General features: G+C 46.2%; 1 protein-coding gene across 1 annotated transcript in view; it reads left to right on the top strand.

Moving 5' to 3' along the window:
- ptprua (protein tyrosine phosphatase receptor type Ua) overlaps positions 1-14563 on the top strand; it is a gene marked incomplete at its 5' end in the record, with an annotated part of 205691 nt that overhangs the window by 20476 nt on the left and 170652 nt on the right. Inside the window, 1 exon segment of the mRNA XM_084311954.1 lies at positions 4679-4760. Within this exon segment, the coding sequence (XP_084168080.1) occupies positions 4679-4760 (82 nt within the window).

The raw sequence follows: 14563 nt of genomic DNA, 5'->3' as shown, positions 1-14563 counted from the left end.
CATTCACTTAATTACATTTATGATTTGAATGCACTTGTAAGGCAAATGAGTATTCGTAGGCAAATCAACACTGAATGTCCAATCTCTGGTTACGCAGGAAGCAAGTATACAACCTGGTTCTTTAGGGAACTATAGCGATGGTACTTAAGGATTATAGCGGGATACTAAAGGGGTCCTGCTGGTTGTAAGTCAGTAAGGGGGGGGGGGGGGGTTTGGAGAGCCGTCAGCTGCATCCCATCTGGCCAACGATTCCTGGGGAGAATTCAGGTACAGAAAACAGTGCCCGCAGGATCTTGATCCACAGATGAATACACTTGGGCCCTCTTGTAGACGGTAGCTGTAGGTCCACAACGAAGGAGAAGCGAGGCGGCCTCGGTCTGGGTTGAGCGCCGTCTCACCTGGGCTCCTCTCGGGGGTAATTCCAACACTCACTGGCGTTGGCTGTTATCCGCTCCACAAATCAAAGCACCCAAAGCAAATAGATATTCCATGCCGTATAGGCTCAGCAGTCGTCCGGGTAGGTAATCCAATGTGCAGGTCCACTCGTCCTCGCCCAGAACTCCTCGGATGAAAGCACCACGCGTGGTCTGCCCAGCCTGGTTAAGACTCTAGATAACGCGAGGAACGATGGGGGTGCTGCTCACTTTAGAACTTTAACCGAACGATGCACCATACATAATAGACTATTATTACTTAATAGAAATACGTCCCACTCGACGGTACAGTGCCAAACTATGACAATTCAGCTATGAATTTACACGAGGTCTCAATGCCTATTCTGGGGCCAAAATAGGCCATACTGCACCACACGTGGGTCGTGGGTGAGGCTTCACGTCTGTTACTAGGTTGGAGGGTAAAGGACTAATGGACTAAAAGAAAGTTCTACTTTACTTGCGCCATATTTATATGCACGGTGAACAAATAGTACCATTCGTATTTCGGTAGCCGTATTCCTACGCGGAACCGGGGCTAGTTGGGACATGTTCGTCGGCACTATTGAACTTGACTCAAGGGGCCTGTCTGCTGGCGCCAGGTTCTTGTCCAATGAGAGAATGAACTATTATGGGCTGTAGTAGACTAAAGGGATATTCAGTGTATATGTACAAAGAATATACAAGGGATATCAAACGATATACAAATACTATTAAATATATATCCATAAATAAATATATATATTCGGTTTAATCTGATCCTTCACAACACTAGCTTTCGGTTAGCTGTTCAATGCTATTAATAACAACTCCCCGTCAACACCCTCTCTCGGGAAGATGGCATTTAAGAAAGTATCTGCTGTTAAAATGAAGTGTTACACGTTCAATAACAAGCATATTATTTACCCGAAGATAGTAGTAAACAAGGCATTACTCCGTTAGTCCGTTCATAGCTCGGTTCCATTCTGTTGCTCATTCCGTACCCAACTACACATTCTGCAATCTGTTAATAAAGTTTTCAACCAGACAAATGTATAGAAAGGCTTTGTTTTATTATAACATTTGTTGCAGTAAAATCATTATGTCTCATTTGGTCATGCGTGGAGCGCCGGTCGGCGGGCCGGGCAGCTAACGTAGCTACGTTAAGTGTGTTCTGCTCTCGCAAACAGAACAATGGCGGCATGCCCGGAAGTAGAAACATTTATAAACGCTTGCCGATTGGTGGTAAGGACAGCAGGAGGTGGGTGCTAGCGCCTAGCGGTGTGGCGTAATTGGCCGAATCGACTGTCAATCAAAATGGTTCCATTGCATTGGTTGAAAGCTCTGGTTGAGAGAATAGTATCCCGCTGCAGGCCGCAAGAATGGTTCCATTGCATTGGTTGAAAGCTCTGGTTGAGAAAATAGTATCCCTCTGCAGGCCGCAAGACGATACTGGGAGAGAGATAGTGATACCATAAACATATTTCTTGATGTTTCCTTTTTTTAAGTAAGTAAAGAGGCCTACAAATACAAACATACACATACAAATATACAGTAGTTTCATTAAAAAAAATAAAAAAATAAAAAAAAATAATATTTTTTTTTTTTTTTTTACAAATACTTATATACAAATATACAAATATCGGTATCGGTATCGGTATCGGCCGATAGTGTTAGTTGAACAATCGGTATCGGTATCGGCGGCCAATTTTCATATCGGTGCATCCCTAGTATCTAGCCTTCTTTATGGAATTCACATCACATACAGCAGTTGTCAGACCAGTGATGTTCAGATTAGCTGAGGTTAAGATGGTATCCAGGCCAGTTCCTTTTATCAACTGGCCAACACAGACCAGAGAAACCTTCTCAAGGTGCAGCCCACCCATAAAAGCAAAGTATGAATGAGAAAACTCTTCTCCCATGATACGCGATACACCCAGAGCCGTTTCGAATTTCGGCCGTAGCCAAAACGGGCATGGCGGAATGGCAGTGATTTTTCACAAATATCTGAAAAAGTAAATGTTTTAGGGCATATGTTTGTTCATAACACTAATATAAATGTGGTGTTTCCGCAACTTTTGAGCCCAAAATCAACTCTCTGTGACCTTCAGGAGCCGAGATACAAAATGCCAGGCCTAAAAAGTGGGTGTGGCCATTTCAGGGACTTCGCCTAGCACATTTTTTGGGCTCCTTGCATTTTTTTGTTTATCAGGCCCTAAATGAACAGAAAAACATTGGCTCAAATGTTAATAATTTTTTGCAGCCATTATGCCTAAACTGACCAGACTATTAGTATTATTGCACAATCAAAGCGGGCATGGCCACCCGCATTTCACTGTATGCCTTGGTATCTATGTGACAAATAAACCTCTTGAATCTTGAATCGAATGTGTAATAGTGTGTAATGGTGTGTCATATTATAATAGTGTGATAGTGTAATAGTGTGATAATGTAATATTATGTAATAATCATGTTATTGTGTAATAGTATGTAATAGTGTAATAGTTTATAATAGTATAATAGGAATAGTCCCGGGAGATCTGCTTTCATTGATCTATGTTTGCTCCGCCCCTACACTTAAGCCCTGCCTATAGGCTGCTGTCTGTCAGCTGTCCTTGGTAGGCTTTTTTCTTTCCCCGCAGACACTGGATGTGCATGTTGTGCGAAAGTGTTTGGCTACCACTAATTATAATGAATGGTAATTACTAATAGATAGGGATGTCCGATATTATCGGCCTACCGATTTTTATTGGCCGATATTGGCATAAAAATGTGATATCGGAAAATATCGGTAACGGTTAAAAAAAAATATATATATATATATTTTTTTTCATTTATTTTGCCTTTATTTACCCAGGCAAGCAAGTAAGAACAAATTATTATTTTATTTATTGTCAAAGTATGCATAATGTTGTGTTAATTACACGACAAGAGATATGTAATGTTAATTACCTGAAATTATTCAGTTTTTTGGGGGGGGGGAACCCTGCATATATCGGTTGATATCGGTATCGGAAATTAAGAGTTGGACAATATCGGTATATCGGTATCGGTAAAAAAGCCAATATCGAGCATCCCTAGTAATAGATGGTGTCTGCATTTGTTAAATATTGTAGGCGTGTTTGTTTGCTCTGTGAAAGAGAGAGAAGAAATATGTGGCTGCCGCCTGGTGGAGATATGCGCTCTACTGAGTGCATGTTTTTAATAAATACAGTAGGTATAGCAATGAGTAGGTTCACTATGACATGTCCATGTTGTAAACATGGGCCAGCAGAGAGCTCATTCCCGAAGGCTCTGAGCATTGTACCTGTGTAGTATTACTCTCTTTTGTTCAAAAGGTGTAACTGCATCCTTAATATGTATTTCAATGAACAATGGTGGAAATTCATTCCAATAAAATACTTTCGATTTGTGAAATATTCCAGAATTCAGTTCCCCAGCCTGCTGTCAGTCTATGTGCAACGTTTCACCCACCTCAGCCTTATAGTTTGCAACATTTGCTGCGGACAGAAAGTCAGACAAACACACACATGCAGACAGAACCGGTCTGCCTGGTGGAGATTAAAATGTCACACTAGCTCATCAAGAAAGGGGATAAACATCTCCAATATCTATATCCCTAATATAAGACAGCCTTGTTATTTTAGGTGTAATTTCTGGCAAAAAACACTGTCTTATATTCGGGCTGATACGGTACATAGATAGATTAGCAGACAGACAGACATTGGCTCAGGAGGTAGAACGGTCGTCCGGTAATCGGAAGGTTCCCAGTTCGATTTCCGCTCCTCCCGGGCAGTGTGTCAAAGTGTCCTTGAGCAAGACACTTAACTCCTAATTGCTCCCAATGAGCAGGTTGGCACCTTGCATGGTTGCCTCCACCGTTTGTGTGTGAATGTGTGGGTGAATGTCAGGAAGAAAAAATTTGTAAAGAGCTTTGGATAAAAGCACTGTATAAATGCACCATTTTATAAAAACACATTTTTCTTTTTATCGATGCTTACAGGATGAAGGTCATCTCTGTGCTGGGCAGAATTTTCAAATTATTTTCTGAAAGCTGCAGGTGCTGCAGGCCAACCCTCTCTCTCTCTCTCTCTCTCTCTCTCTCTCTCTCTCTCTCTCTCTCTCTCTCTCTCTCTCTCTCTCTCTCTCTCTCTCTCTCTCTCTCTCTCTCTCTCTCTCTTTCTCTCTTCCTTTCCTCTCTCACTTGCCTCTCCATTTCCAAAGGGCTTTATTATAATTTTTTTAACCCGTTTAATTTTCTTCCACAGGTCCTCTTCGAAGCGACCGTCTCCGAGGAGCGCCAGGGCTACATCGCGCTGGACGACATCTTGCTGCTAAACTACCCCTGCAGTAAGTGTTCCCGCCGTCCTACTGACTTTTATTGCCTTAGACAGAGAGCTGCCCTTTGTCATGGAACGCCCCCCTCCCCCGCACAAAAGAGAAGGAAGAAGGTGGAGAAGGAGAAGGTGATTGACCGCCCAGGTGCAATATCCCTCTCAGTTAGCTGTAGCTAAGCGGTCTCTGGTGCATACCTATCACTCTGAGTCACCGTGGGAACCGCGCTTGTCCAGCAGGACGGCTCCTTTTTTATTTTATTTTAATCGTCCTGATGGCTGATCTTTTCTCCACCCCCGCCACCCCGAGCTGCCTGCACTCTCCTCCGACGAGCTCTTTCAAAGTGTTTTGGAAAGAAAAGGAACGGCTAATGGACATTCTGGGAACTTTGAGAGATTTGTTGTCACATGGGGGTCGCAGCTTTATTAGTCTCCCGCGATGTTCCGCTGCTCCTCCCGTGCCCTCTTGTGTCTCACTGCCCGAGCGTCTCGCTCAAAGAGACTGGATATAGGAAGAATGATGACAGGCGGCAAAGTGAACAGGAGGCGATGTCCTCACTGAAAACTCAACGCATGTCACTCACGTCATTAGAGAAACTGACTTGTCTAAATAGCAATCAACTGCTTAAATATCAGGAATGTCAATGTAATATTGTAAATAAAATGCTTTCTCAATTTGAAGTCAAAGATAGCCACATCGTTGGCCTAGTTTACCCTCACTGTAGAACATGACATATTAGCATGACATCTAATTTAGTAATGTCAATACTGGCTCTTGACAAGCGAGGTCGTTCAGTATTGACATTGCTAAATGAGATTGCATGCTATTATGTCCTGTTCTATCTACAACAAGTCATACAACAGAATAATAGAAGCCTACTTTGCTGGAACGATTAATTTAGCACGTATACAGTACGTGTGTGTGTGTCTGTGTGTGTGTGTGTGTGTGTGTGTGTGTGTGTGTGTGTGTGTGTGTGTGTGTGTGTGTGCTCGCGCGCTGAGACTGCCTCACTAAGCCGTTTCTCCACGCATTCATTCTGGACCATTAATTATCAATTCTGGTTGGATGGTGTATTGTAAATGACAATACATTTGAATCTAAACTCATTTTGAGATCAGTCGGAAATCGTTTCCGCGCTACCTGTTGAATGGGTCAGCATGGTGCAGATGCAATGCCGACCCTTTTGCTGTTTTGCACACGGCCCTCGCCCCTGTTGAATGGGTCAGCATGGTGCAGATGCAATGCCGACCCTTTTGCTGTTTTGCACATGGCCCTCGCCATTTTGCACACGCCTCCTTCGCCTTATAAGGAACTGGTGGGGCGTGTATGTATGCAAATTCAGGTGTACGAGAATGCGCTTTGCAGTTTAAGAATGAGTGACGTATTTCATTCATGGGAACCCAGCTGCGAAGATTTTGGCCACTTAGGGAGAGCATTCAGAAATCCAGAGGAGGATTTTTGTAAATTTGTTGGTATGAAGATATTTACAAAGGTACTACTTACAAACATGTTCGAGAATGAGGACCATTGTTTGTAAATCGTCAAAAAAGGTGAAATACATCAGCATGCACCCAAAATATAACAATAATAATTTTTTTGAAGATCCACTGAATGACATTCCGAGTTTAAAATGTCTGTTTCTAAGGCCCTAAACATCTGTTCTGGCGAATCTGTTGCTCAATCAAACGAGCCTCCTCTGCTTTTACTGGTACAAACAATTGTTTGTTTCACTCCATTCATTTGGTCGAGTGCCTTGTCTGCTTATTGTCCCAGAGCTGGTGACGGAAGTAGGCGGGTGGGTTCCTCCCCATCTCTGATCCCCATCTGACCCTTTCGTTCACCGCCGTGCCTGGCGTCTCTGAGCCTATTGGCTCCACCAGACAATGTGACGCAAAGCCACCGCTCATTCTGCTCTGCTGACAGTGACCGTAACGAGCATCGAGCCCCTGCAGACTGCATGGTACAGGGAGCGAAGGCTCCGGAATGGAGGACCATGTGCAACGTTTCAGAGCCATAATCAGTGGTGCAGTGGCAAATTGACAGTAGGTCAAACGCTCCACGCGCGTGCGCGTGCGCGCGCATGCACAGTTTTTTTTGGCTGCTCTCGTCCTGCAGCTGGATACTATTGCCTCACAGCGCGGCCGTCAGCGCGCGGCCCAGAGAGCGCCGCTGGCTCTGCGGCTCTGCAGCTGCATGCTTCTCCGGGAGTCCGGTTGGATAATGCCATGTAAAAAGCGATTGCGCGTACTTCAGCCTCAGTGACCGAGGTATAACGCCGTTATACCGAGTTATACCAGCACTGCACCACTGGCCATAATGAAAGGGGGGTGATACTGCGGCACTGGGCAGCAGGGCCGGACTGGGGAAATAATTCATACCGGGAGATATAGCGCGAAATATAGCCCCAGTCAGGCCACTTTTTAAGCAGGGGTCTGGGGGTCCCCCACCAGGAAATCTTTTGTTACAAAGACTTAATTTCCTGCATTCTGGTGAATTTTAGTGCATGTGAATCACAAACTAATGAGCCAACAATTGCTTAGTACAATGTACTGTTATGGACCTCAAATAAAACTGTTGTGGCACTAGCAATGCTACTCTCTCCACCTTCAAAAAGAAAAAAGCAAGAGCACAACATATTTTTCTATTTACTATTATAATACAGTTAACCACTCTCTCCTGTAAGGGCCTTTCTTTTTCTTTGTTTTATCCCTCTCTCCTCCACCCTTTCTCTTTCTTCCACTGTCCATCTTGACATCAACGTTAATTGACTTTCGCTCTACTGTATCTCTCCCGAGTCCCTCACTACCTGGCTCATTGCCTGGCTCTTATTCTGCATCTGAGTGCCGTCTGCCATTCCATTCGCCGCCTCCGCTGTCAATCAGTTGTATCGCCTGGTCCTGCCTCCACCAATCACAAGCGGCAGCACGGCTCCATTGTGTGTGTGTGATCTGCCGGCCCGTGAGAGAGAGAGAGTCAGATAGTTCTCCAACTCTGTGGCAGACAGTGAAATCCTGGTTGTTCCCCACCCATCTAGGTTATCTAACTATCGCGCCGCGCCGCCGCCACAACTAGAAACAATCGCCTGGCAAAAAAATAAATAAATAATAATAATAATAAAAAAACGTTTTTTTTTTTTTTTATATAATTTTTTTTTTTATCTGTGCAGGCCAGGCCACCGGGAAAACTCCCGGTGCTCCCGATGGCCAGTCCGGGCCTGCTGGGCAGCATAACTGTGAGAACATTTGAACCCTTTCACTACCACACTACATAAGGTGAACCCTTTCACTACCACACTTTGAAAGGGTTAACCCTTTGGTAGTGTGGTAGTGAAAGGGTTAATGAATGATAGAATGTGGACCGTTTTATGGGCTCACCAAATTCCCAGATGTTTTACTGGCGCAAAAAGAAACGGGTAGACATCAGGTTATAAATCACTGAATGTTCTTAATTGGAAGGATTGGACAGAGGGGAGTCCTTGTGTGAACTTCCCCAAAACCAGCCATGAGCACTGATTCAACTCTCACCACTTGGCCCTCTTGACTCCGTGAAACTTGCCGTTCGTTTCCATGGTGACTCGAGACGGGTTGCCAGGTTGCACAGTTTGCCGTTGAGGACCCTCTCCATGTGTGACTGAGGCTGAGTTTGGTGCAGATGGCAACGCCCGGTGCCCCCGCTGTCCCCGTTAAATAACCAGCCGCGCTCATTAGGAGATGCACCACACACACACACACACTCACACAACACACACATGCACACCCACACACACACATATGGAACTTGCACGCACACACACACATACACACACTAGGGGTGGGGGACGAAATCGATACGTAGTAGTATCGCGATACTTTGCGTGGCGATACTGTATCGATACAGGGACACCAAGTATCGATATTTAATTATTCATAATTTTTTTTTAATAAATGTATAAGGAAGTTGCATTGTTCATTTCAATACCTGTAATAGTACAGTAGTCCACACACACATGTGCATTCAGTTAAGTTGGAATATGACTGTAATAGAAACAGTTCAGTTTGTCAGGTACATGCAACACAGATTACAGTGTTTACATCTGTCTGCTTGAGAAAATACCATGTTCTGCAATAAGAATTATTGAAGTGAGATGAACAGACTGAACTTTATTTTATTAGATAAAACATGTTGACAAAGTTTTACTTTGCAGTTGAAAAAAGGTAATAAATAAAAATTGAAAAATACAAATAAAAAATGTATACTCAGCGTATCGCGATATATTTAGTATCGCGATACTATCGTATCGTGACACAAGTATCGCGATCGTATCGTGAGGTCTCTGGCGATTCCCAGCCCTAACACACACACACACACACACACACACACACGCACGCACGCACGCACGCACGCACGCACGCACGCACGCACGCACACGCACGCACGCACGCACACACACACACACACACACACACACACACACACACACACACACACACACACACACACACACACACACACACACACACACATTAATTTGCATGACTTGGTGTGTCATGATTGCATAAACACACACCATTTTGTACTAAAAATGTCAGCATATTTCACACCAGCACCAACACACACACACAAACACACAAACACACACACACACACGCACACACGCACACACGCACACACACGCACACACACACACATGCAAGTCAACATCACCAGGCTGTTTGGGCAATTTCCCCACAGGCAGCAACGATAATTGTTTGGCCCCCAAGAAAGGTAGAAATCAAATGCACCTGCCATTCCCGGAACATTCCACCAGACTTGACATTTTCCTCGCGCTCCCTGGAGTGCCTGTGTCTTTATTCCAGACATGTGTTTCAGTCCAAAGGAACGCTTTGGCACAGTGAAAGGCTTTTATGAATAACAAGTGTTTATACTTGATTTGAAAACCACTCAACCGGAAGACATCTCTGTGTCTAACTAGGGCTCAAACATAATCATACATATTTCCCAACCCCCCCAGTGCACATTACACTGATAGACATCTTTTTGATGTATTTAATTTTGTATATTTCTTAAAGAAAATGTATAGTAATACATCTGTCGTGGTTCTTTTTCATTCAAATGGGCATATTTCAAAACATTTCAAAATGTTTTATCTCAAGATCTTTAGAATATGAATGCAGGGAACAATCTTTTGATTCACTTAAAACATGAGAATGATAACAAGTAAAAATCCACACGTTTGCATGGATCCATGACGGTAGGCTGGACAGCACCGCAGCATTCTGTATGCCACCCCCCCCCCCCCCCCCCCCCCCCCCCCCAGCCCTGCCTCCTCCAACTGGCTTCGCTGTGACCAATACCCCTGTGTATGTTTTAACGTGTTAATGTGTTTGACTTGAAAAGAAAAACGACGACGATGACTATGGATTTAACATTAAGCATCGGCCTGTATCCGGGGAGCGGGGCTCGTAGATGAGGCAGACCTCCTGCTCAAATCGATGGCGGCAGAGCAGTGCTCTCTCTCTCTCTCTCTCTCTCTCTCTCTCTCTCTCTCTCTCTCTCTCTCTCTCGCTCTCTCTCTCTTTCCTCTCTGAAAAATAGAGGAACAGGGCTGGGGGGGGGGAGAGAAATGAGACAATGCAACAGAGATGCCATCTCTATCATCCCATTTTCAGCCAGATGTATGTTTCCATGGCAACTCATCTGGCAATTGTCACTTTATTGTCGATGCGACAGGACAAATTAGCACATTCTTCCCCCTGCGCAGGTGGAAGTCCACCCACACGGAGACACATTTCATACAAATATATCATTAGTTATAGTTGCATATTTACAAGTTTTATTTTATTGTTATTATTATTCATCTATTTTTTACAATCCTTTTTATATTTTATTAACATTACAATTAGGGATGCTCGATATTGGCTTTTTTACCGATACCGATATACCGATATTGTCCAACTCTTAATTTCCGATACCAACCGATTTTTCTTTTAACCAGGGGGGCGGCGGTCTAGCGCCCCCTATGGACCAGCCGCCACTGTGTTGTGGAATAACCACAACATTATGCATACTTTTGACAATAAATATAATCAGAATTTGTTCTTCTTACTTGCTTGCCTGGGTAAATAAAGGTTATAGAAATGTAAAAAAAATATTTTTTTTTTTCCGGAAAACCAATACCGATTGTAGCTAAGGGGCTACACAACCCTGACTGTATTAAAGATTGTTTAGATTAAACCACTACTAAAGAATATTAATAGCCAGACAGTACAGTTAGACAAAATGCGGACACTCAATTGACTGCGCGGGGACAGGGATACCAAGTAACAGTATTTTAATAGTCATAGCAACATACATATTATATTAGTTATCACGGTTCTCCTTTAATAATAGAATGTCAGTGTATCAAAGTCAGCGGTAATGAATAGTTCCTATATTACGGATACTCGACCGGAGCTCTGAAGGGAGTGAGATGAAACGAGGCAATACAGGGAAAGCAAATGGTGGCTGGAGACGATGGTTTCCCTCTGGAGTCCTGCTCCGGAGGAACTGTAGACCGGTCGGATAATCCTGTCGCCGCTGGAAGAAGGGGTCTCGTACGGAACCGGTCCTTGTAATCCTAGCGCCCGATGGCAGGGTTAATAGCTATTAATCCAAAAGCCCGTTGGCATAGATGGTAGCTAGCTAGCTTCGTTTGTACTTGAAGCTAACCCGCAGACGGTCTCCAATGAGTAGTTATATCCAAACGGCGCTGGGTTTAACTATAAGTCTCTCCACGTTACTTCGCTTACACGAGTCACTATACTGTGCCAATAATGGTTCTACAATATTATAGTCGTATCTAAGTAGCCATTAGCTCTCTATAACGATACACTGCTATCGGTCTGTGTACAACTGTACCGGACGTCTCACACTCTCGCTCTGCTAGTTTTCCTGGTATGTTACTGCCGCTGCCGCTGCTTGCACCGTCCACACAATATATTCTGCCTATTCACCTGTACAGAATCAATGCGCTTGCTCTGGGCTTGTCTGAACATGTCTAGAAACCATGTTTAGGGGGCGCGTCTCTGTTGCCTACAACGTCAAGGATGGGACCCAATAAGGCGAGCGAAGAATACTATTATGCAAACAGATGGCGTAAAGATATATATCTTATATATATAAACAATATACAAGTTATACAAAATAATAAACGCAGACTTTCAGTGTTAATCTGGACCTTCAGAACAGCCGCCCCCTAATTAGTCCGAACCTAATTAGTAAATAAAATGTGGGGCACAGATTAATATTAAGGGTCAAGTCAACTTCTCCATAATGTGCTATGGGGAGTTAGAAAATCTATAAGGTCAGTGGGTTATCGTCGTCGTCAGGGGGGTCAGGGAACGCAGGAAGTGGTGTCAACTTAGCTACTGGTCTGGTATAAGCCCGCCCTTGGACGATGACTTCTGCCGCTCTGACCTTCCCATCTGAACCATTAATCACTCTGCTCACACGGCCGGCTGGCCACGTAGCTCGGGGTAGTGACTGGTCTATTATCATCACGACGGTACCCACGGTCAGGTTGTCCCTGTCTTTAACCCACTTCTGACGGGCTGGAAGGGAGGGTAGGTAGCGTAGGAGGAAGCGGGCCCAAGACTGGTCGGTCAGTACTTGGCTGTGTCTCCACATTCTCCGTCCGTTCATCCCGTCCTGTCCGCACGCCGTCTGAGAAAGGGCAGGGTCCGGCCGCCCCATCAAGAGGTAGTTTGGGGTGATGGGTTCTATGTCAGCACGTACGTAGCCGAGGGGCTTGGAGTTCAGAACTCCCTCTTCTTGAGCCCTCAGGTAGGCCACTGATCCGTACGCCACTTCTGAGGCGTCGCTGAAGACGTGCAAGTCTATCTGACACATCTCCAGTCGCACGGTAGGGGGGAAGTAACTCCGCGGGATGGCCACCTCGCGGAGTAAGACAAGTTCATCCTCCCACTCTCTCCATGTGGTAGCTAGGTGCTCGGGTATGGGGTCGTCCCAGCCCTGCTCCTTGTCCCACAGTTCTCTCACCAGCATCTTCGCCCGGGTGGTGTAGGGGAGGATACATCCCATTGGGTCGTACTGGCTGGTGAGTGTTCGATACACACTCCGCCGAGTGGTCAGTCTAGTCGTGGACGTCTCCTGATCCGTCCTCAGAGGTGTGTGTCGGTAGTGAAGCGAGTCCATCTTGAAGCGCCAGACGAGGCCCAGGGTCATCTCTTGCGCTTCGCCTGGGGTGTGCGCCATCCAGGTCTCGCTGCTCGCGGCCTTGGTCTCTGGAGGGAGGTGCCGGAGAACTTGAGGGTCGCTATTGGCCCACTGTCGGAGGTCGAATCCACCGTTGGCTAACGAAGCCCGTAGCTTCATTAGGATGCTCTCTGCTTCTTCTGGCGTGGATACGCTCTGTAGGCAGTGGTGCGTCGCTCCCTTAGACACATGCCGAGTGGGCATCCCGTCCCGCCTCAAGAGTGGGGTTGCGTATCTGAACACTCCGTCGACCTCGACTCTCGTAGTCTTCTGATCTAGTAGAGCGATGGCATACTTGTCCTCTTTGGACCGAACCATCTTGCGTTCGGTCTTGAATGGCAGCGCGTCTAGTGTCCATAGCCTCTCAGCGTGCTGTAGGAGAGTGTTGTCTGTGTCGCTCACCTTGGTGTAAAGGCAGCGTGTGGACGTTGGTTGGCTGGCAGGTCCGTAGAGGGGGCTCTGGAGCGTCCACCCCAGTCGGGTCTTAACCGCGGCTGGGCATCCTTTGGGTCCGATGTGGGCCGCCTTGGTTGGGACAATGAGGTCCGCGTGGTCGGAGCCAATGAGTAGGGTCGGTGTAGCTCCGCTGATGAGCGGTATGGGCAGTTGGCGTAGGTGGTCGTACTTCTCCATCAGCTGTGGGATGGGGTAATCGTAGCGTGACAAACCTATGTCGTAGCTCATGAGCGCCTTGCTGATGCTGTACCGCTTCTCAGGCTGGTCGATCGCTGCAATGGTGAACGAGACGTTTTCACCTTTGATTGTCTGTAAATCTTGACGAATGGTACGGAGGGTCATGGTCTCCTCTGGTCCCCGCAGGTCCAACTGGGTCGCGGCGGAGGCGAGGAGGAGTGTCTTCTCCGACCCGTCGTCGAGGACGGCGTAGGTGTCGAGTACCTTGTCCCCGTGGCTGAGGAGTACTCGTACTACCTTGAGGAGCACTCTGGGGCTCCCACGATTCGCGGGGTCGATGTGGAGCACTTCTGTTCCCGAGTTGCTTTGTAGAGCTAATCTTCGCTTGTGGGCCTCGCGCAGTGATTCGCAGTAAGCGGCGTCCTGCTTGTTAGCCTCACCCCACTGATTCATTTCGGTGGGGGTCAGTTTCTTGTATGCGCCGCACCGCGACCGCCAGTGTCCGCTGTGGCAGTAACTACATGTGATCTTGAATTCTGGAACCTCCATCTTCCATTCCTCTTCGGCGGGGGGGTTGTGACTCTTCTGTTGTGACACCGACTCGGCCTGGTACATCACTGTGATGGGCCTACTTTGGTCTTCTGGTGGGCGCTTGTTGCTCTCGTGTAGTGCTTCGAGGTAAGCGCCGTCACACTTGCCACACTTCTTCTTAAGGCGGCATTCTGCTGCCATGTGGCCGCGCGCGCAGCGGAAGCAGCGGCGGTTAGCTTTAATCCACTGACTTACTTCGTCGGTGGTCAGTTTCTTGAATGCGTCGCACTGTGACAGCCAGTGTTCGTTGTCGCAGTATTGACAGGCAATTTTCCATTTCTCCTTGGCGGGGGGGTGGTGACTCGTCTGCCGTGACACCGACTCGGCCTGGTGCATCACTGTGATGGGCCTGCTTTGGTCTT

Source organism: Notolepis coatsorum (genome assembly GCF_963971535.1).
Source record: "Notolepis coatsorum genome assembly, chromosome: 4".
Taxonomy (NCBI): domain Eukaryota; kingdom Metazoa; phylum Chordata; class Actinopteri; order Aulopiformes; family Paralepididae; genus Notolepis; species Notolepis coatsorum.
The sequence above is the reverse complement of the archived record's forward strand: the minus strand, read 5'-3'. Positions and strand labels throughout refer to the sequence as shown.